Source organism: Arvicanthis niloticus, chromosome 5 (genome assembly GCF_011762505.2).
Source record: "Arvicanthis niloticus isolate mArvNil1 chromosome 5, mArvNil1.pat.X, whole genome shotgun sequence".
Classification (NCBI taxonomy): Eukaryota; Metazoa; Chordata; class Mammalia; order Rodentia; family Muridae; genus Arvicanthis; species Arvicanthis niloticus.
The window spans coordinates 41,437,231-41,460,206 of NC_047662.1; the positions used below are offsets into that span (position 1 = coordinate 41,437,231).

The 22,976-nt window shown below is 41.9% G+C and overlaps 1 protein-coding gene across 3 annotated transcripts in view; it reads right to left on the bottom strand.

Annotated features, from left to right (window-relative positions):
• Positions 1–22,976, bottom strand: part of Nrdc (nardilysin convertase) — a 61,882-nt gene that overhangs the window by 220 nt on the left and 38,686 nt on the right. For all 3 annotated transcript variants that reach the window (XM_034502013.2, XM_076934473.1, XM_034502014.2), the window contains 19 exons: positions 22,281–22,401; positions 22,149–22,207; positions 21,832–21,886; positions 18,246–18,350; positions 16,434–16,557; positions 14,624–14,710; positions 12,980–13,099; positions 11,612–11,663; positions 9,628–9,778; positions 6,897–7,024; positions 5,863–6,025; positions 4,530–4,561; positions 4,202–4,340; positions 2,526–2,573; positions 2,204–2,256; positions 1,809–1,892; positions 965–1,055; positions 637–753; positions 77–166 (listed from right to left, as the gene is read on the bottom strand). In XM_034502013.2, coding sequence (XP_034357904.1) covers positions 77–166; positions 637–753; positions 965–1,055; positions 1,809–1,892; positions 2,204–2,256; positions 2,526–2,573; positions 4,202–4,340; positions 4,530–4,561; positions 5,863–6,025; positions 6,897–7,024; positions 9,628–9,778; positions 11,612–11,663; positions 12,980–13,099; positions 14,624–14,710; positions 16,434–16,557; positions 18,246–18,350; positions 21,832–21,886; positions 22,149–22,207; positions 22,281–22,401 — 1,819 coding nt within the window. The remainder of the gene's footprint in view (positions 1–76; positions 167–636; positions 754–964; positions 1,056–1,808; positions 1,893–2,203; positions 2,257–2,525; positions 2,574–4,201; positions 4,341–4,529; positions 4,562–5,862; positions 6,026–6,896; positions 7,025–9,627; positions 9,779–11,611; positions 11,664–12,979; positions 13,100–14,623; positions 14,711–16,433; positions 16,558–18,245; positions 18,351–21,831; positions 21,887–22,148; positions 22,208–22,280; positions 22,402–22,976) is intronic.

The window sequence follows — 22,976 nt, forward strand, 5'->3', positions numbered from 1 at the left end:
GAAAGAGGCCAAAGATGCAGGTGAGAAGTTTGCCAGCTGGATGTGAGCAGGGCTGCAGACGGTTGGCCATACTCACATGAACACTGAGCATTTTACTTCCAGGTCCTCTGTGATCCTTGAACCAACTGACCAGGTCTGACTTTGAGAAAGACTTCAGTGCTTCAATCTTGCCGAGGAAGAGAAGGTGGTAGAGACACAGATGTGAGAGCATCATCGCAGGCGGAAGTCCACCCTCCCATCCCCAGCACCTAAGTTATCTCACTTGGCTTGTCTCAACCTGCCCCTACCCTTCCACAGAAAGGACAGAGATCCTTAGTGACAGGCCTTTGTACTTCCTCACAACTGTTTAGCGAAGTTGTGATTACAGTTGAGCAGCCCAGCCTCACATGTCACAGGGCCACTGCACAGCCCAGCCTCACATGTCATCACATGTCACAGGGCCACTGCACAGTCCAGCGACTGTTGGCACCTCACAGAGTGGACGAGAAGACCAAAGTGCTTTTGTGGTGGTCTTATTTTAGATTTCAGCTACAAGTTGCCAAATAAAAGACAAACATGGACACATGGCCTAGGCTTCTCCTCCAATCAGAAGCCTTCCCCAGTCCTTCGGGACTGTCTGGTCTGAGAAACCGTTACCTCATGGGCAAGGCGGTCAAAGAGATACTGCTGTGTCACCACTTCATTCCAGTTCCTGTCCACCTCCTCCCCAAGGTGGGTGTCCTCACACTCTTTCAACTTGATCAGAGCTGTGACCTGTCAAACACATGTGCAGCCATGACGTCACACCAAGTCAGAACCAACAGCTTGAGACAGACATACCTCTGTGTGTGTGTGTGCAAGTGCACACATTATGTTTAGAGAAACATTTGGTTAAATGCACTGTGAACACCCTGGCCATTGTGCAAATCATGGTATTGACTAGCTCTGGTATCCTGAAGGCTTACAAAGACTGGGTAATAGTCACCTGAGTATTGAATGCATCTTCTGTGAGGTTCTCAATCTTCTCCTCAAAGCTGGAAAGAAATTCTTCTATCTTCTTGTCAACAGTTTCAGAGCTGAAACAATTTGGGTAAAAGCCAAAGGAATTCAGCCTCCCTCAGCATAAAGGCTGAAAGTTTTCTACCCTAAGCCAGGAGAGCAAAGACAAATGTGGAAGAACTGTACCTGCAACCTTCAGCCTCACTTCCTAGTACCCACACAGTTAGAGGATCTGTGTTTGGTTTTTAAGATTTATTCATATGTGTATTCGCTCACATGTCTGCCTGATGACCACAGAGTTCAGAAGGCATTGGATGTCTTAGAATTGGAGGTATACAAAGTTGTGAACTGCCATGTGGATGACAGAAATCTAATAAGAGTAAGTATAAGAACAAGTACTCTTAACTACTGAGCCACCTGGTGGTTCTGAGGCTTAAGACAGTCATGTAGCCCCTGGGCTGGCCTTGACTTCTTCATCCTCCTAACTGCCTCCCAGTGCTCTCATGTCTGGCTTTATGTGATACTGGGACTCCAACCCAGGGCTTTGCATTCGGTGAGGAGCTACATTATCAGTCCTACATCCTTTTCCTCTAGTCTCTCTGAAATCAAACATTGGTAATCCCTGAAAAGTAACCTATACAATTTGAGACATACCCTATGTGACTAGTAAAGCCTCTGATTAATCCTAGATGGGCTATCCATCCCACCCTTTCAACTAAAATGAAACCATGGTTGACCACAGTTGTACAGGATTCAGGGATGCACCTGTAGTACCCCACCCCTAACCCCATTGTCTAGAAGAACGGGGATGGACCCATTTACTCTCTTACTTGTATTTGGTTGCCTGAGTCCCAACAGTTACAGAAAATCCTAGAATCCCAGATGTATTTCTACAGGTCGGGTAGACGTGGTACCTAAAGCCAGACAAAGAAGTTAGAGGAGTTCATGTGGTGGTGAAGGGCTTCTGGCTTTTTTGGAAGTCCCAAATGGAACATAAGCCTGTATGCTGCTGCTTGCATAGGCTGAAGTGCAGGTACCACCTGCTGCTGAACTGGGTATAAGCTAACTTCTGGCCCATGAAGATGTCTGAACAAATGGAAAAAATTCATCATCCAACACACAAACTGCAGAAGTGCTGACACACAGACACTGTATGGTATGAGAGGGCCAAAGCAGACTGCCTGCAAGGGAGCCACAGGTGCTCAGTGTTCTTGCCAGCACTTACCCCAGGGTCTGCTTGGTTCGAAGGAAGTCGAAGCAGGGCTCTTCCATGTGCATCTGTAATTCACCATACTTTCTATCAGCCCAACACTCAGAAGAGAAACCTTGATTTTCTTACCCCAAAGTATTGTATATATTTCCAAAATCCAGCCTCCCATATAAGCCTTTCTCCCAAATGGTCCAGGACCCTGACTACTACTCGTATTGGATGAAAATAAATAGCCACCTGACCTTCCAATGACAAGTTTCTGACTACCACAGGTACACAGCCCTTAGGCATAAAGCTTGGTCTCATGGTTGACCAGGAACTCCTGCTCAGTACTTACCACAAGCAGCTCCATCAGAGTATATTCTCTCAGACTCCTCGTACCTGACTGTAGGGAAAACGGGATCAGACAAGCAGTGGCTTACAGGGTTTACCCATCTTGGCCACTACTTTCTTAGGTCTCACACCCTATCTTCCTGCCCCACGCTCCTGTTTATTATCTCCCTTCCCACCAGCCCGAGACCTGAGAGCAGGAATTCTGCTGGAACACCTGTAGCATTGGCACTAGTGTCCCCTTTTAGATAGACATGGGTAACACCAACAATCCCTAGCCTCACAGCTCCTGCTTGCAAGGCTCAGGATACATTGTAAAATCTAATATCTGTATTCAGCAAGAAATGGTTAGTGATTGTGGAAGCTCTAAATCTGTCTCTGAAACACGTAGGTACAAACCAAGTACTTTGAAAGTACCCAAGAAGCCTAAAGAGTAAGTCCACACTAACACAGGATAAACATGAATGGAGGCCAAACAAGGATGCTGCCCGTGCTTGTTGGAATAAGCCTCTCAGGTTTCTCTGACAGATTCCAGAGGAAGAAGATAGAACCTGCACCTCCTAGCACCTCAATTAACAAGCACCAAGATGTCCTCTTTCCCTTTAAGAGGGCTAGTATATAACCAGTCAAGTGTGTTCTGTGGAGGGAAACAGTTTCCTAAAGGAAGGAGTTTGTATGAAATGACCATGGCATCATTTGATGATGAATTTGTTCAGAGACAGACAGGACTGGGGAGATGGCTCAGATGGTCAAGAGCCTGCCTTATGAGTTTAATCCCAGAAGCCACATTTAACAAATATTGGGGTTGGGGCTGGATTTAATTCCTAGAACCCAAATGGTGGCTCACAAACATCTGTAACTCCAGTTCCAAGGATCCAACACCCTTTTATAGCCTCTGAAGGCACCAGGCATACATGTGGTATGCAGACATACATTTAGAAAAAACACTAATAAAATAAAAATAAATTTTTTAAAAAGGATTTTGGTGTGGTGGCTTGTACTTGTAACCCTTGGGCTCACTGGCCACCAGTCTTTCTCTCTCTCACACGCACGCTCTGTCTCTCTGTCTCTGTCTCTCTCTCTTTTTAACACAAAAAGGATGAGGTAGGGAGGTGGATGGCACTGAGAAATGATATCGAAGGTTGACTTCTTCTACTGGCACTCACACGTACAATAAAGGGGAGAAAGGTGGTACTCAGACCCAGGATCAGCAACACAAGTCAAAAAAAAAAAAAAAAAAAAAAAAAAAAAGTAAAAAATGTGTTACCCAAAGGGTAGACCACCGACTGGACAGGACAGGTTTAGAGAGGATGTGCACATGTTCACAGATTAGAAGTGAGTGGGATCAACCAAGGACTAGCGGGCTCTGAGCCAACTGAGGGCCGCTGAAAAGCGCTTGTTTACAGACACCCCCCCCACACACTGTGGAAAGAACACACAGAAAAGGAGATCTGAGTCCCAAAGAATAAAGAACTCTGTCTTGGATTTACCACTCTACTAAAAGCAGGGGATGAATTTTTCTCATTTGGTAGTCATTCTGGTTGTTCTATGCTGATTACTTAGCTAGGTTTACTTTCATTTCTTTCCAAGTTGTCGGTTAACAAATATCTTCTTACTGCCTGGGCTCTGTTAGGGAAATACATGGGAATTTCCATCACACTTTAGTGTGTGAGGCAAGCTCACCTGGTAGTACACAGTGACTTCAGAGTTGGCATCCCCTTTATTCAGAGCTCTAACTTTGCATAGGTGGTGGCCGCTTGGCAGCTCCACCACCTGGAACTGCACAGGCATCTCCCGCTCCAGGGGCATGAAGTTCAGCTTGCTGCAGAACAGTCAGCGTGAGGCAGAGGCAGACCTTTTGCTCTCCCCCAACCCCAACCGATGACCTCAGGCTTCAGCTCCCTGGGAAGGTCTGAAATGAGCTAAGTAACAATTAGCTGGGCTACAGCTTAAAGCTTCTTTCTGGGAAGGGCACATAAACCTTAAAGACAAAATTCAAACCAATACTTACTCAACAACGTATTTTAGGAAATCCATAGATTCCTAAAAGATAAAACAGAAGCAAATACATACCTCAGAACTTGATACCTGCAATTTTCTAATTCCCTGCAGCGCATTAGATAGCATTAAGAAAGCAAAGAGTCTGTCACCTAAATACTGGGAGCTGTTTATCAGGCCAGTTATGTTTATCAAATACTGACTCAAGCTGCCCCTCTGCCTAGCATGTTTACATTTTAAGTTTCCAGTAAGTAACAGAATAGCACTGGAGCTTCCTGCATCCCTTCTGTTCTGCAGAGAAGATGCTGAGTGAAGGTAAGCTCAACTCTGGAGTAATTTCTTCTGTGGCTGTTTCATAACCCCATGTCCTTAGCCCAAAGCCCTGCCTGGTCCTCCCACTGTGTCTGACACAGACAGCTTGCTAGTCCTACTTTTCTTGCTATTGAGACTCTGAAGAACTTTCTGTTGGTAGAACAGAAACCAAGACTGGTTTGTGGTTCTATTCTCCCCAGAAAGAAAGGGGAGAGCAAAAGACACAGTTTCAAAGTGACCATTTTTATATTCTAATAAAAGGCCACTCCAGCACAGATCCCCCTTTCTTTCCATGCCTTACCCAGTCCCCCGGGGTCTAGGTGTCTTCTTCCTGGTTGTCTCCTAAGCACTTTTCATTTACCACATTATTTTCAGGCTTCAACATTTTCATATAACATAGCTTATTTTGCCAGTTTTAAAAGTGTACAAAAAATTTAAAGTATAAAAGTCACACTTGTGAGACAAAATTTCTTTTTTAAAAAAAATCTGTCTTGAAAAATCAGAACTATAAACTCATTAAACAACTTTCCTCTTTCTCCCTTCCAGCCCCACTGGCCCACAGAAACTACCCTTCTTCCCTTCTTCCATTTCTGCCCCTCATACTTTTTTTTTTTTTTTTTTTTTTTTTTTTTGGTTTTTCGAGACAGGGTTTCTCTGTGTAGTCCTGGCTGTCCTGGAACTCACTCTGTAGACCAGGCTGCTCTTACTTCTTTAGGAACTTAAACTTGGCATGCAGGTGCTGGCTGTGCATGTGTGCACGTGTGTGTATACTTTGTCTCTCTCCTATTTTAATCTCTACATTACAGTTTCCACATAAGATCTTCAGAAAATTTAACGAAAACCAAATTAATAACAAACCCCTGTCACTCGATCATAAACAGTCTTCAGCAGAAGTAAGCTGTCCAGCACTGGGTTGGAAACTCCTACCAGAACTTGGCAATGCTGACCCACCAAAACATTTAGGGAAGACTAATATAATTCCAGACCAAAAGGCACACTGACAGGCCCTACCTACTGTAAAAGCACCCACTCACCGTGCTGGTGACATTCCCTTGGACCAGGCCCTCAACAAAGAGTTGGGATTTAAAATCCTTGACAAAGTTTAGCAGACAATCAAGGGAAAGGCCATCCATCAAAGCTCGGTACTTGTCAATCATAGACCAGCGGGAATATTCCAGAATTAAAAGCCGCACATCTCTGTACAAAGGACATTTAAAAAACAATGTTGCAAGAAATGTATCTTAAGAAAAATTTTAGGTCAAGATGCTGTAGAAGTGTTTGCAAAGACAGGTAATTCCTGACATAACTTAGCCATAATAGCCACAACGGAGTAATACTGCACAGAGTTTCAGATGGGTCCATTCACCAGTACAACACACCTTTCTGTCTCAGATATAGAGTGAGATAGTTCACATAAACTGCTTAGTGAGTCAGATTTAACTAATTTTCCACAAATTTTAAAATATTACTATTTTGTTAGAAGTTTCACTCATTTGTATTACTAGAAGGTAACTCTATAGTGTTGATAATTATAGTGACTTAAGAGTCTGGGTAATGGCCCTCGTTCATTCTCAGACTAACTTCACTGTCCATCTCCAAACCACCTTCCTAATAGCTACTGGATTTCTCAAGTTCCTAGTATCTGGAATTCAATTTCTTCTCCCCTTATAAAACAAAAGCAGGGTCTGTGTCGAAGGTCAGGCTGGTTTATGACCATTTACAGACACCCAACAAGGAAATCATGAAGGGGCTTAAACCCAGGTGGACAAAGGCTGTATCTACTCACGGGAGCCTTTTCTGCCCTTCCCAGGAAGTTCTCTACAAGCTGATGAAGAGTGCCCCAAAGGAACCTCTGTCTGATTCATACAAACATGCCCATGTAAGTTGCTAGTGACCCAGGAGGTCCATGTCACAGGTGTTTATGCTTTGGTTCCCTTTGTCCTCTTCTGGAACCTTAGTCAAGTTCTCAGCAGTGAAGCTGAGGCTCTGGCATGTGAACAATTTACTTCAGCAGTGCATACACCTCCTCCTAGGCGCCCTCCAAACAAAGCGTATCCTGTAGACCTACTTGGCCAGAGTCTCGGGCTTGATGAGGATGTTGAAGTAGGTCTTCTTCAGTTGCTCAGTTATCATGGTAAAGACAGCGGGTGTGGAACTGAACTCAGTCAGGTAGTCAATAATGAGCTGAAAGAGCAGCTACAAGGAAAATGCACTTTAAGCAACAAAGTATGGAACCACACTAACCCTGAGGGAGGAAATGCTTTCCCTCAGTTAGTACCAGGGCCAGGGAGGGACAGGCACTGCGGAGGACCCAGGAAAATGCTCAGGACTCAATCTCTAGAGGCCAAACCACAAAGATGCTCAAAGTTGAAGCAATGTGTCTTCAGGTTTCATCATTTTCGTTCTAAACTATCTTTACATGTGCCTTTAACTGGAAGGGCATTACATGTACACATAAATTTTGAAAGCAGTAATAAATGTTTAGTTGTCTTATCCAAGTCATTCATTGTGGCACATTGTGCTTTTAATTCCAGCACTCGGGAGAAAGAAGCGGGCAGATCTCTGAGTTGGAGGCCAGTTTGTCTACACAGTGGTCTACATAGTGGGTTCCAAGACACCCAGAGCTACAGAGTAGGATCCTAATTAAAAAACAATAACAACAACAAAAAGTAGTCTTAACCCAGAATGTGAAGCCTTTCCATTTTCTCTAGATAGAACTTAAACTGTTTCCTATTTCTTGGCATTTTATTGTTTTTTTTTTTTCCCCAACATGTAACTCAAATACTTGTTTCTAATCATCTCTGGAGGGTAACACCTGCTTCAAAAAGGAAAAAGCTACTGGATCAACCACCAATTGAGTCAAGTGACCGATCCTGCCATCAGGAACTTAGCCATGGTGTGTTATTTACTCTACAATGTCATTATATTTAATTTTCAAATTATTTTAGAAAGCTTGCATCTATACTCTGTAAATTAGTTTTTAGCTTTCTATAAATATATTCTGTATTGTTTTTAAGTATTAAGGTGAGGTAAACCTCAAAATGAAAAACATCAATTTTCTAAGGTTTGTATTTTTAAACAGCTTTCCAAACTTACTTCCCAAACCACATCTATTGTATTCTGGGATGTAATCTGTTTGAATCTTGAAGCTCCATGAAGGTGGACCAAAGTCATCACCTCCACAGTGCAGGCGGAGGCAAGGGTGTAAAGGAGGGCTTATACTCCTCAGAGTTACTCTGCCAGCACAGGGCTGGATTCTGCCAGGTTCTTTCCTATGGAATTTTTAAAATATGAATCCAGTTCCAAAAATATTAATATCCTTCTTTAAATTTGTTATTGCTCTTTTGTGAGCAATAACCTCAAACCAAACCTAAATGCTATTATGAGCGTCAGAGAAACAACAGAAGTAAGATATGCCTAAAACACAGGCTGTGTTCTCTCTCTCTCTCTCTCTCTCTCTCTCTCTCTCTCTCTCTCTCTCTCTCTCTCTCACACACACACACACACACACACACACACACACAGGTAGAGCCTGACCACTTGTCTCAACTCCACAAAGTGTTCATACATACTTACATATATACACATATACCTACACATGTATGTATAGACAGACATATACATATATACATTTGGTAGATGGGGCAGAGTCCCAGATGCCACACTTTATTCTTTCTCTTTGGCTTTTTTATACCTTCTTAGACAAAAGTTCTTTAGAAAATTACCACATAGATAAAATGTTACACAAAAGGAGAGTTACAGAAGAATGTTGATAGTAAGTTCAAGGCAGTTAGCATAAGTTCGAAGCCAGTTTCCCATGGCCTTGCTTTATCATAGTGCACACCTGCGGCTTCATCCTGGGATCTGACCTAGAATGAATGTTTTTCCTTGATCACAAATCTGTCCCATGCCTGTTTCTCTTTTTAGTGTAATTGTGAGTTTATTGTATTCCTTATTATGCAGCCTTTACTTACTATTCTATGAGGAGTGGGCACATTCTATTCAATTCTAATTTAATCTTTCTGGCAAAACAACTAAAACCATCTCAAAACTTTCTTCCTAAAATTATTTGAATCAAATAAGGAATTCTATAAAATCATTAATTCATCTAAACAGCATTCATTCACAAAAGTTCATCCTTATGTTGATCTTCCCAATAGGGTGGGCTAATACCCAGGAATCATTGGACTATGTAATGGTGACAGGAAAGGCATATTAACTGCAAGAAGCAATCCTAAGATGAAGTCTCTTGGGACCTTACCTCTCAGAGCTCACCCATCTGAGGCCATACATAAAACAGTGGGTCACCTCCAGGAAGTCACCTGCTAGCCTTAGCCTCTCCAGATGGCTCCTAACAACACACGCACAAACATGCACACATACACACACACACTTCTTGGGGATGGGGAGATGGTTCAGTCAGTAAAGTGTTTGCCACAAAAGCCTAAGGACCTAAGTTCCACCCCAGCATCCATGTCAAAATAAGCCGGGTACTATGGCACCCAGAGACAGGAGGATCCTTAGAGTTTAAAATCATTAAGCCCCAGATTCAGGGATAGGCCTGTTCTAGTCTGCTTCTCTGTTGCTGTGATAAAACACATCACAGTCTATCACTGAGGGAAGCCAGGGCAGGAACCTTATGTATGTTCAAAGTTAGAACAGCTGTCATAGGCAAAGAAACCATGATAAACCATGCCCATCGGGAAGCTTTCCCATCACAGTACTGCATGGAGACCTCTGCACAGTGTTTTGGACAACAAAGATGAATACGAAATTCCAAAGCTCCCTCATATACTTACAGGTAGTTTGTGGTTGAATCCTTTCACTCGAATAATTAAACCATGTTCTCCAGCTACCAGTTTATACTCCAGCTGTGCCACATCAGCTTCATAGGCTGGTTCAGCAAGGTTATGAGTGAGAATATTGACAAAGATGTCAAAGAGGACAACACTGGAACGTACAAAATGTAACTAGCATCATTAATTGGCAGGAAAGACAAGAAAAAGTAGCTTTGTTTCTACAAGACTAAGAAACTTCACCTTTAGTAAGGTATTAATTCTCTACTCCAGAATGTCCGAGCATGAGGTCTGAAAGTAAATGTAGCTTACTCAGGACTCAGTCTCATAGGTACAGCTTGAGACCACCCACAGTAGTTTTCCCAATCTTTCCACATGCCCATAGAAAATGACAATGTGCAAACACACAGTGAGGGAAGGAATCAGAATCTGAAGCAACCAGCCCCAACCAGACAGCAACCCTAGCTACCGACCAGACTTAGGCTTTCTGACTCATCGACGCAAACTATGAGGAAAGGGAGAACAGCACATTCTGGAGGGTGGAAAGCAGGGATGCTTACCATTTGAAAGCTGGATTGTATAGTTAAGAGGAAAGAAAAAGAAATGCACTAACACTTTCTGAGCCTTTCTTATAACTCACTTTTTGGCCACCCTGCTCTCCCACAATGCAGTTACCTACATAAATACATGAATAATTTGTAAAGAACAAAGTATATTTAGAAGTCTGGAAGGTGGGTCTGGAGAGATGGCTCAGTAAGTTCAATCATCAGCACCCACACAGGCAGTTCATAACTGTTTATAATGTCAGCTCAAGGGAGTACAATGTCTTCTAGACTGTTTCAGAACCTGCGCCCACATGTATCACCACCCTTGCCCCAACACCACCCACTCCCAGATGCATACAGCACATACAATTTAAAATATAATAAATCGTAAAACACTGGAAGTCTTTAAGTACTAGATAACAGAGATTCGGCCAGTCTTCTCTGCAGACAAGGAGCCAGCCTGCGATGGCTATGTACCTAGTTCACAATGAGGGCTGAACTTTAAGGCCTTTCCCAATCCAGTAACTGTGATCTGCTTACAAGTTTTTCTAATTTGTTTAAAGCACAGAAAAAATAAATAAAACAACTAGCATAGCCTAAGTGTTGAAATAGAAAATAACCAACTATTCAGAATGAAAAAAACCCTGCTCTCCAATAATGAAAAAACCATGTGTGCTGGCCCCGCGGAAGCACTTCCCAGAAGAGTCTGCCTCCAAAGCACTCATCTCTTCTTAATCACAACTGCTTTCAGCTCCAACTAACCAGACGCTACACAGTCACATTAGTGCACAAAAGGCGATAGAGTCTTTGCTTCTCGTGGGAAGCTCACGAGCCAGGCCTGGCATCTGCATCACTCTCAGCATTAGCCCTCCAAGTACCCAGAACAGCCCGCCAAGCTTTGAACACTAAGTGGCTTCTCTAGCCCAAAGTTCGAAAGTCCTCCTAAAATCCTCCTGAAAACTGGGTCATCTGTCACAGCAATACCCCATTCCCAGCACCAGCTTCTTAGTTAGGGTCATCCCTGCTGTGATAAACACCATGACCAAAAGCAGCTTGGGAAGTAGAGGGTCTATTCTCTTACACTTCCACATCACAGTTTATCATCAAAGGAAGTCAGGACAGGAACTCACACGGGATGCAGAGGCCATGGAGAAGTGCTATACACTGGCTTGCTTCTTATGGACTGCTCAGCCTGCTTTCTTTGAAAACAAAGGACCAACAGCCCATGGGTGGCATCACTGATGTCAGTCAAGAAAATGTACCACAGGCTTTCCCACAGGCAAGTCTGGTTGGGACACTTTTACAGAGATTCCCCCTTCTACAAAAGAATTCTAGCTATGGCAAGTTGACACACATAAAACTAGCCCACACAGTCAATCTTTTTTTTTTTTTTTTTTTTTTTTTTTGAGGAAAAAAACAACAAACAAGAACCAAACACTCACTTTGCTGCAGATTTCTGTATCAAAGGTGAGATCAGATGAAATCGTATGTAGGCTGAAAGAAAAGACCATAGATAAAATGTAAAAGGCCAGAGGCCTCAAATATCTTATCTCCTACTATTTTCTTTTAATGTGGCTTTTAAGTTCAAAATAAACTACTAATCCTTAAAGCCTCGTTTCACGTCTATTCTTTTTTACTGCTACATTATTTTTATTCTTCAAGCTTTTAAAGGGTATTTTTTACCATTCCAATTAAGCAGCATAGAAGGCACATTTTAACCTACAGGAATATCAGACACATACACAAAGGTCTATGAAAACCATATTTATCATTAACTTCAGACAGGCAAGAATATTTATAGAGGTTTACATGTTAGAAACATTAATCACGCAACTCAATGTTCACGAAAAGTTGGAATAAAAGCCTTTTTCTAACGAAGCTGCATGAATGGCAATAACTGTTTTTGAGTCTTATAATTCAGCCAAGAAGAGCTGTGACAACACAGCCCCAGGTCCCACAGCCTGGGAGACTGAGGCAGGGCTTGCTGTGTTGCAGACCAGCCTGGATCACGGGTTACGTGAAGTTCTAGAGAAAGGGGATGGGAAGAGATGGTGAAAGGGAGGCTTTGCCAAGGTTCAGACTATGATTCCAAAAACAACACGGTTTGGCCGTCACCTAAAGGATAAGGAACTTAGAGAGAGCGCTCACTACACATGCTTTATGCTAAAAGCAAAAGACAGAGATAAGCAGTTGGGGAAGAGTTCCCTTTACAGTTCTAGAATAGGCTCCCTATCCTATCTAGAAATGAGTCTCCTCATATCTTAGTCCGTTTTTAAAAATAATGTCTAAATAATACTATTAATCCTGTAAGTTAGTCAAATAACTGGTTCTAATTTCATTTTTCTGAAAGGAAAAAAAATCTTTAAAAACAGTTTCTTTCTGGAACTGGATTTTTTAGTTATGTGTGTATGTGTATGTAAGAAAAAGAGAAAGAGAGTACACTCATGCTCTTATGCATGCCACTCTGTCTGTGTGTGTGTGTGTGTGTGTGTGTGTGTGTGTGTGTGTGTGTGAAGTTCAGAGGACAATTGCTAGAAGTTGGTTCTCGACTCCTATCATGCAGGTCCTGGGGATCTACAGGTAGGGCATCAGGCTTGGCATCAAGTGCCTTTAGCTGCAGGCCATGTCACCAGCCCAGAGCTGACTTCCTACTTCCTGGAAGGCAGAGCATCTTTATATACTCCTAAGCACGGGAGCACACTATTAGCCTGTAACTGTAAAGGGGGCTTCAAAGGGCAACAGGAACACAGAGGCTGTTACAGATGAGAAAGATTTTCCTACTTCATTCCTTTAGAGGGGTGGCATCTTACCTTTGGGGATTTTGAATTTATTGTCTTTCTTATACCACAGGCAACCTTGTGGAGTATTCACAATTTTTGCAGGGTATTCAGTTTCAGGGCAATCGAAGGCCTTCAGTGTAAAGTCCGTGGCTAACAGCAACAAGAACAAAAGAGGGATAGTCTTTTCAAATACTGGAGTACAGTGTACACATTGCCTTAAATAGACGAAAACTAAAACTATCTAATTCCCAACAGCAGATTCTTATCTCTGTACACTCAGCCTCACTCCCTTTCCCAAGTAATGTTTAACCTGGAGAGGGTGGCCTTTGGGTCAGGATACTTGTATAACTCAACTTACGAATGAATAGACTCTTCAAGAAGAATAAACTTTTGCCAAGCTTAAGGACTTTGAAAGGTTACCAAACAGTTCTGCTCAAATACCAACTACTTTGTCATTTCAAATTACTGGCAAACTGTTTAATTAACATGTAGGTAAAAGACAGTTAATTTAGGGGCTGAAAAGATGGCTCAGAGATTAAGAGCACTGGCTGCTTTACCAGAGGACCTGGGTTCAATTCCTAGCACCCACATGGCAGCTCACAATTGTCTATAACTCAAGTTCCAGTGGATCCAACTCCTTCACCCAGACATACATGTAGGCTAAGCAGCAAATGTACAATTTTTTTTAAATTATAGATGACTGACCTTTTAAAAATGAGATAATTAATTTAAAGAAAGGGGAAAATAAAAGACGGGGCTGGAGAGAAGGTTGTGGGTCACCATGTAGGAGCTGGGAGATCATAGTCTTCTGGAAGAACAAGCCATTACTCTTAACCATCTCTCTAGCCTCATCAGTACTTCTGAATAAATATACTACATGCGTCTTTCACATGTACACACACACACAGTGACTCCTGCTTTACTTTCACATGTACACACACACACAGTGACTCCTGCTTTACTTTCACATGTACACACACACACAGTGACTCCTGCTTTACTTTCACATGTACACACACACACAGTGACTCCTGCTTTACTTTCACATGTACACACACACACAGTGACTCCTATTTTACTTTCACATGTACACACACACAGTGACTCCTGCTTTACTTTCACATGTACACACACACACAGTGACTCCTGCTTTACTTTCACATGTACACACACACACACAGTGACTCCTGCTTTACTTTCACATGTACACACACACACAGTGACTCCTGCTTTACTTTCACATGTACACACACACACACAGTGACTCCTGCTTTACTTTCACATGTACACACACACACAGTGACTCCTGCTTTACTTTCACATGTACACACACACACAGTGACTCCTGCTTTACTTTCACATGTACACATACACACACAGTGACTCCTGCTTTACTTTCACATGTACACACACACAGTGACTCCTGCTTTACTTTCACATGTACACACACACACACAGTGACTCCTATTTTACCTTCACATGTACACACACACACAGTGACCCCTGCTTTACTTTCACATGTACACACACACACAGTGACTCCTATTTTACTTTCACATGTACACACACACACACAGTGACTCCTGCTTTACTTTCACATGTACACACACACACAGTGACTCCTATTTTACTTTCACATGTACACACACACACAGTGACCCCTGCTTTACTGACCTATGTACTTATTTTCAGCTGGAAGATGAAGGTCTGGATTTAAGTCAAAATTACTCTTCCATAGTTCAGTCCAAGAGTTTTCAATATCTGTGGAGGGGAAAAACAGACAGAGCCAACAAATACAACATTCAGAACTCTCTTAACAAACCAGCCATCAACTGGCCTTGATGTCTCAATGTCTCCGCAGGCATAGCTATGCAACCTAGAAACTCACCAGTCAAAGCAGGACCCAACAGAGCGGCCATCACTGGAGACAGGGTTCACAATGTACAGCCCTGGTACCCACCCAGACCGGCTCTGACCCAGAATCAATCTTTCTTGCTGTATGTCCTTCCCTCTTTACTTTTGGAGACAGTGTCTCATTACACAGCCTGCACTGCCCCCTCAGGGGAGTTCCCTGGTCATCCTGCCTTGTTTTCTGGGTGCTGAGATTATAAGTATGTGTCACCACATTGGTCCAGAGCCAGGTGACACATATGAAGTCTGACAAGTGCCTTTTCCTCCATTTGTTCTCTTTCTTTCTTCCTTTCTTTCTTTCTTTCTTTCTTTCTTTCTTTCTTTCCTTCCTTCCTTCCTTCCTTCTTTCTTTCTTTCCATCTTTCCTTCTTTCCTCCCTCCCTCCTTTCATTCCTTTCCTCTTTCTTTTCTCTCTTTTTAGAAGAATAGTTTGGTATTCCGAGTCCACTGCACAGAGCAGGAGCAAGGCAGTGGGGCCTCCAGAGAAGCACGTCTTTACAATAGACTAAAAGGAGAGGCGCAGGCAAGTCAGCCAGGCTACACAGCAAACCTCGCCTGAGATCAGCAAATCAGTAATAGCAGTAGTACAGAGTGCCGTCTAACTATCAAATACCCAGTTAAGGAGGATGCTTTCACTAATTCATAAATATAAAGATACTGAAAAGTACAAAATATGAGTAGGTTTCATTTCAAAATAAAATTTTAAAAGTGTATACTTTTTGCCAGGCACAGTGAGGCCCTCCTTTAATGCCAGTAACTCAGACCTCTGTGAGTTTGAGGCCAGTGTCCTGGTTCGTTTTTGACAACTACTAAACAAATCTAAGAGGTACTCTTAACTGAGAAAATGCCTCCCTCCAAGTTGCCTGCAGGAAAGTCTGTAGGAATTTCCTTGATTGGCAGTTAATAGGGAAGGGTGGTGCACCCCTGGCAGGTGCTGGGTGCTACAAGAAGGCAGGCTGGGAAAACCATGGAGAACAAGGCAATAAGCAGCCCTCTCATGTGGTCTGTTTCAGTTCTGACTCCCAGTTTCCAGGTTCCTCAAATTCCTGCCCTGGTTTCTCAGTGATAGCATATGACATGAAAGTTGTAAGAAGAAATAGACCCTTTCCTTCCCAAGATGCTATGGCCATGATGTTTTATCACAACAGAAACCCTACCTATGGTGCCAGGAGTGGGCTGCTGCTGTAAAGGACTATGATAGAACAGTGGAACTCTGGGCTAAAAAAGGTTACACACACACACACACACACACACACACACACACTATATGAACACACATTTCTTTGTCTCCATAAGAACCACCAAATTATTAAAGGATAAACATTCCCAGCTGCTGGGGCTGGAAAGATGGCTCAGCAGTAGAAATTACCTGCTGCTTGTACACCCACATTGCAGCTCGCAGCTTCCTATAACTTCACTTTACTGGGACCTGACACCTTTTGGCCTCCGCAGGTATCCACACATGGTTGCACATAAACTCATACATGCACACATTTACATACATAATCTTTTTTAAACGTCCCCAGCTGAGTCAGATATACTTAAATAAAGGAGAATCATCACAGTAACTTACCTTCTATGCTATACTGAGTCCCAAACCACTTCTCCTTGAGGTCACATCTTCCCTCATTAGCACCAGACAGAAGAACAAGATTTGCCTTCTGGGGAACCAGCTGATTAAGGGCCTCAGCAATAACCTAACAAAGAGGACAGGAAGAGACATGAGAGAGGGGAATTATAAAATGTAAAATACAATTTAAGATTAAGTAACAATTTAATTTACATTTTATTCTTTTAAGTAACATTTAAGTAACAGTTTAAGTAAATAAACTCCTATTTAAAAACCAAAAACATTTGCATTGTTACAGTGTCATGATACTCAGTGAACTGTTTCTAGTTCATAAATCTAATTTATAAAACTCTGTAAGTTTATTACTATTACAAAAACTTTACTTTTACTTCTATTGAGGTATAACTGACAAACATCAAATGTGTGTCCTCGTGGTGCTTTAACACAGCTCATCTGGATGTCACGCTTTAACGGGACTATAATAACTAACCAGATGCCATTTACTGTACCTTCAACAGGTGGCAAAACACTTTATCATAAGCTGTATCTTGAGCCAGATAATTCTTTATTGTTGAATTCTATCATGTGCATTTTAAGATGGTTTGTACCATCTCAGGCTTCTACCCACTAGGTCCTAGGAACACCCTACCCTGTCTCAGGCAAAATTTCTCCAAACACTGACAGATACTCACTTAGAGCAAATTACCCTAAGTTGACATAAGCTACCCTATAGGAACAAGTCAACTTGTTCCCCAGTAGTGGAGAACTAACTTCATTTGCACACCATACTATAGTAAAGTATTTTTCCCTTGTAGCCCTAAGGAATTGAACCGAGGGCCTTGTGCATTTATGCTAGGCAAATTCTCCACCGAGTTTCTTCCCCAGACCTCTTCTGACTTTTTATTTTAAAACAGGATCTTTACCAGGCTTAAGATCCTCCTAGGCCAGCCTCTCCAGCAGCTCTAATTATAGACCTGTGCCATCAGGTCCAGCTCATAAGTAATTAATTTCTAATACAGGAAGACTCTTAAATTTTTCTTATAAATATTTAGTATTATAATTTGTAACTGTCTTCAGTTTGCACTTAAAAGCTAGGCAACGTTTTTTTAAAGAATGCTTAGAACTCCCTTAGTTATTTTAAGTGTTTCAGCACTCAAATAATTACAAATAGTGTGTAAGAAGCTCTGATTTTCATCTTTTATATTAAAAGATGAACATACTGGGCTGGAGATGTAAATCATTTGCATGCAAGAAGCCCGGGGTCTGACAGCTACTACCACATAAACTCGGCACGGAGATGCATGCCTGTAACCATAGCAGCTGAAAGAAGCACAAGGATTGGGAGTTCAAGACTACCTTCAATTACAAAGAAAGGTAACTGGAGGTCAGCACAGGATACATGATACACGTATCCAAAAAAAAAAAAAAAAAGATGGCCTTGTGTAAACTGTGAAACTGTAAACTTGTGAAAAACTGCTTATTAGTCTTTCCTTTAATCAAACAAAACCTCTGACTAACTTAGCAAGTTCTCTGCATTCTCACAGTTCCTAAATATATCTCTACACATTTTCACTCCCCTCTCCTAAAGCAAGCTTTTTTTTTTTTTTTTTTTTTTTTGGGGGGGGGGGTGTTGGTTTTCTGTTTTGTTTTTCTTTGAGACAGGATTTATCTATGTTCCCTGGTTGTCCTGAATCTCATTCTGTAGCCCAGGCTAGCCTTGAACTCACAGATATCTGCTTGCTTCTGCCTCCTGAGTCCTGGGATTAAAGGCATATGCCACCACCTAAAGCAGTTTTAAATTGGAGTGCTCCTTACTTCTGGCTTGTACTCAAACAGAAGCTGATCTCCGGTGAGAAAGTCCTGACGTGGGTACAGCTGCATGTTCTCACACATGTTCTCCACGTACTCGACTGGATCTGTCTGTAAAGAGGTACAATCGGTTCACACCAGAGCCGCCATTGCTGTCCTTAGTCTGTCACAACACACATACTCGAGATAGAAGCATCTGAGAGGTTCTAACAGAATACACTGTCACTGAAGATGATGCTCAGAATATCAAGAAACAGCAAGCCTGTGCTTCGGTGCCAGGGGGCTTCCCCTGCAAAGTGCCACCCTGAACTCAAGACCAACCTACCCCGCTTCAGTTACAGGAGCTTGTCATGAGAGCAGCCCCACACTGAACTCAAGACCAACCTACCCGCTTCAGTTACAGGAGCTTGTCATGAGAGCAGCCCCACACTGAACTCAAGACCAACCTACCCGCTTCAGTTACAGGAGCTTGTCATGAGAGCAGCCCCACACTGAACTCCGTCAAGTGCCCAACATGATTTCTATTTCCATAAAGATGGGACCTACCACTAACAACTGCTTTTGAGATAAATAAAACTGCAGTGTGTCACAAACAGAGAGCAGAGGGTGGGTATCAAAAGCACAAGGCAGGGCTGGAGATGACTGAGGGCAGGCACAGGCCCCACAGGATACAGGAGTAATGGTACTCTGAAGAGCAGAAAGGGAATTATGTGAATGACAAATGCTTCAAAATGGCTAGAAAAAAAAAGAATTTGAATACTCCCCAAACAAACCTAAATATTTTGGTGATAGATATGCCAATTACTCTGATCAGAACATTATATATCGTATACATGTATTAAAATATCACACTGTACTAAAAATGGACATTTACTATGTTGAATGGAGGTGAGAGTGGGGGATAGGTGGGGGGCACATCCTCATAGAAGCAGGAGGAGGGGGGATGGGATAGGGAGTTTCTGGGAGCGCGGGAGGAATGGGGTAAGGGGATAACATCTGAAATGTAAATAAAATATCCAATAAATTTTCTAAAAAGAAGTTATATTAATCAGTATGCTATCTCAATTTAAAAGTGAAAGAATGACAAGTTTCTCTGGTTTTTAAAGTAGAAATAATTTTCCAGGGGAAAAAGAAGCAATCAATTCAAGTCTTTACTGTACACCCACATTACACTGTGGTGGTTTGAATGGGAATGGCCCCCATTGGCTCATATGTCTGAATACTTCATCTCCATTGCAACTATTTGAGAAGGATTAGGAGGTGTGGCCTGTTGAAAGAGATGTGTTATTGAGGCAGGCTTTATCTCTCAAAAGCCTCCCACCACCCCCAGTGAAGTCTGCCTCCTCCCTGCAGTTTGAGAGGAGGGCTTTCAGACACTTGTGCCATCCATTACCCACCACCAGGGACAGAAACCCTCAAGAGCCATAAGCCAATTAAATGCTTTCTTTTATAAGTTGTCTTGGTCCTGGTGTTTTATCACAGCAAAATAAAAGTAATACATACACAAACTCTTTTTTTTTTTTACTTTATTTTGAGACAGCCGCACTAAGTTGTACAGGATAGCCTTTAACTCACTCAGTAGCACACACAGGCCTTGAACTTAGAATCAATCCTCCTGCCCAGGCAGTGGTGGCGCACGCCTTTAATCCCAGCACTTGGGAGGCAGAGGCAGGCAGATTTCTGAGTTCAAGGCCAGCCTGGTCTACAGAGTGAGTTCCAGGACAGCCAGGGCTACACAGAGAAACCCTGCCTCGAAAAACCAAAAAAAGAATCAATCCTCCTGCCTCAGCCTCCAAGGTAGTTTAGAGTACAGGCTTATGATACCAGGCTTGGCTCTGTTTTACTTTTTAAATAAGTTATTCTTACCAGTTTCCTTGCAACTATTCTTACTTACTAACATGGTAGAAACCTAAGGGATTCAAAGTATTTGCTGTGACAAAAGGATCCTACTACCTAAAAGCTGATCAGTGATATAAAAGCATAGAGTAGGTACTGGGCAAGCAAGCAACCCAGAAGAGCAGCACATAGGGAGAGCACCTGCCTGCTATGACATGTTGAGTCCCCAGTACCAAGTAAAAATAAATTAATATTATTGATATCAGCAATATACCACTATAATATGAGCAATGTCTGTAACTACCACCCATAGGAAATACAATTCAGTTGTTACAGATACTTAAAACATCTGTATTCTCACTGCTGAACAACTCTGAAAATCATTAGACATTCCAATGGATCTTATTACACAAGAGAGACACATTACTATTATTTTTCTGAACATTTTAATTCTATTCTTTTGTCAGTTGTACTTTTACACACTTAAAAACACTATTCTAGCCGGGCGGTGGTGGCGCACACCTTTAGCCCCAGCACTTGGAAGGCAGAGGCAGGTGGATTTCTGAGTTCAAGGCCAGCCTGGTCTACACAGTGAGTTCCAGAACAGCCAAGGCTACACAGAGAACCCTGCCTCGAAAAAGGAAAGAAAAAAAAACACTATTCTATTTGCTGTACACTAACAATTTCCCAGTTGTGGCAAGATACTTGACTGAGATGTTATGTGAGAGAATGCCTGTATAACAAATATGATAAGTCATTGAGAGTGAACTACAGGCCATGTAACTGTAAGTGGGTCAATAAAAAATACAGAGAGAAAAGCAAACAAAAAGTATCACCAGTGATTCCTAGGTGACAGAGTACTAGCGATCCCTGAGCAGTGACAACTTTTCAAAAGCTAAGGAGTTGACCATTATTCTGAGCAGCGACCCACAGACTTTAGACTTCCAAAGGACACGTGTACGTGTGCACGTACGCACATACACGTACTCCTTCTCTAAGCTCTTTACTGTCAGTATTATAAGAATACTTTCATTTCTATGTGCTTATCCTACAGATATACAGGATCATTAACTTTCCACAATACCCCAAGCTTCTGTACATACGCATGTGTGTACATGGGTGCACTCAAGTGTATGCCAAAGGTAAAAGTTGAAATAGAACTTCCTACACAGGCCAGGCTTGCGTCTGCCTTCCAAATGCTGGAATTAAAGGTGGGAACCACCATGCCCAGCTCCACTCCTATTTACATGAGAACGAGAGTTCCAAACTCAGTTCCTCGTGCATGCACAGCAAGGACTTACTTTACTTACTGAGCCAGTGTGTACCAACCCCATCAAGTTCTTTACCCATGTACATCCAATCCCCTAGATTATAAACAAAGCTTATGTGTTTGCCAAGATCAATTAAAATTCATTATATCCACAAAGAACTTCAATCAAGGAAAAACTCCTCTCCTTTAAGTCCCAAAGCTCAAGTGTTCTTAATATTTATTACACATGGTAATTACTATTGATTAACCATGAAGAATACCTTCATAATATTTGAATTCCCAAACTACTGAATTCCATGGCAAGCTCTCTCTTGAATGTTTATCAAAGAGGATAAGCAAAACAGGTGACTACATAGAAATATCATGTGTGTGCCATCAGAGGGGCATAATTAAAATCTCAGTGACACTTCCATAAGGTAAAACAATGGTCACACCAGTTCAAACCTGTTCACAGAAAACATGCGAAAGGAATTTGAATTCTAATACCTGTTCTTGGTAATGAAATTCATTATCCTCGATTTTCTGAATCTCTTCAAAAACTCTGTAAAAAGAGAACATGACAATTAGAAGATATATTAAAGTTTTCTCATTGCAATCACCCAAAAGAAAAGAGGCATAAAAATATAAAGGGCTGAGTAGATCCGTGCACAACACCATAGTGTACACTCCGGCAGAGGGATCAGGTAGAGCCGACAGAGGAAACAGTAGGAAACGACAGAGCACCATCTTGTAGAACTAAACATGTCTGTTGGCAGCCTAAAATCAGAGTTGTGCTGGGTTTTAGTTTCATCCTTTTTTATTACCTTTTTTCTGGACCTAGCTTCTGCAGCATTTTTAAATACTGGAAGACAGTGTGAGCAACCTGGAAGTAGAACATTTCATTAGTCTTTTGCATAAAGTAGTATCTAGAGAAAAAAATAACTCCACTTACTTACCTCATAAAAATGCTCATATCCCTCATCGGTCAACGTGATAGAAATGCTGAACACTGAGTAAGTAGAATTTTGCTCAAAACCAGTTTCACCATTTCCACCAAACAATGCAAGAGCCCAACACCTACAGTTGGAGAATTAATCTCATTAGTAAGCCTTTAAACGAATAGTCAGCAACATTTCTGTGAAAATTTTTGAAACCTGAGTTTTTGATGTAAATATAGACTTTTAAGGGTTAAAGGAGTGCTGTTTGTTTGAAACCAGAGCCACAACATAGTTCTGACTAGACTTGAGCTTGCAGCAATCCTCCTGCCTCCTGAGAACTGAGATTACAGGATTGTGAAAAGCACACCCAACAATATTAAGTTTTAAAATTCAAATTTTAGGAGTCAGTCCAAGGAATTATAGTATATTTAGAAGTCAACAGAAGCAAACAGTAGACCTGTTTAATGGCAAGGCTACCTGATACCAATGTGATTACTAATGAAAATAAAGTAAAAGCACATAAATTAACTGTATTACATACAGTTACTAGGGCCATTTCACTTATCCTCTCTGCTACTGTCTGCCACAAGTCTTAAAACACATAGAATATAACCAGCTCGCAATGTAAAATGAGCTCTTTGAGGCTATACCTATCATGTGTGGGTTACCAGCAAAGCAGCAATGCAAGTAGACTGTCCTGGCTAAAATAACTTC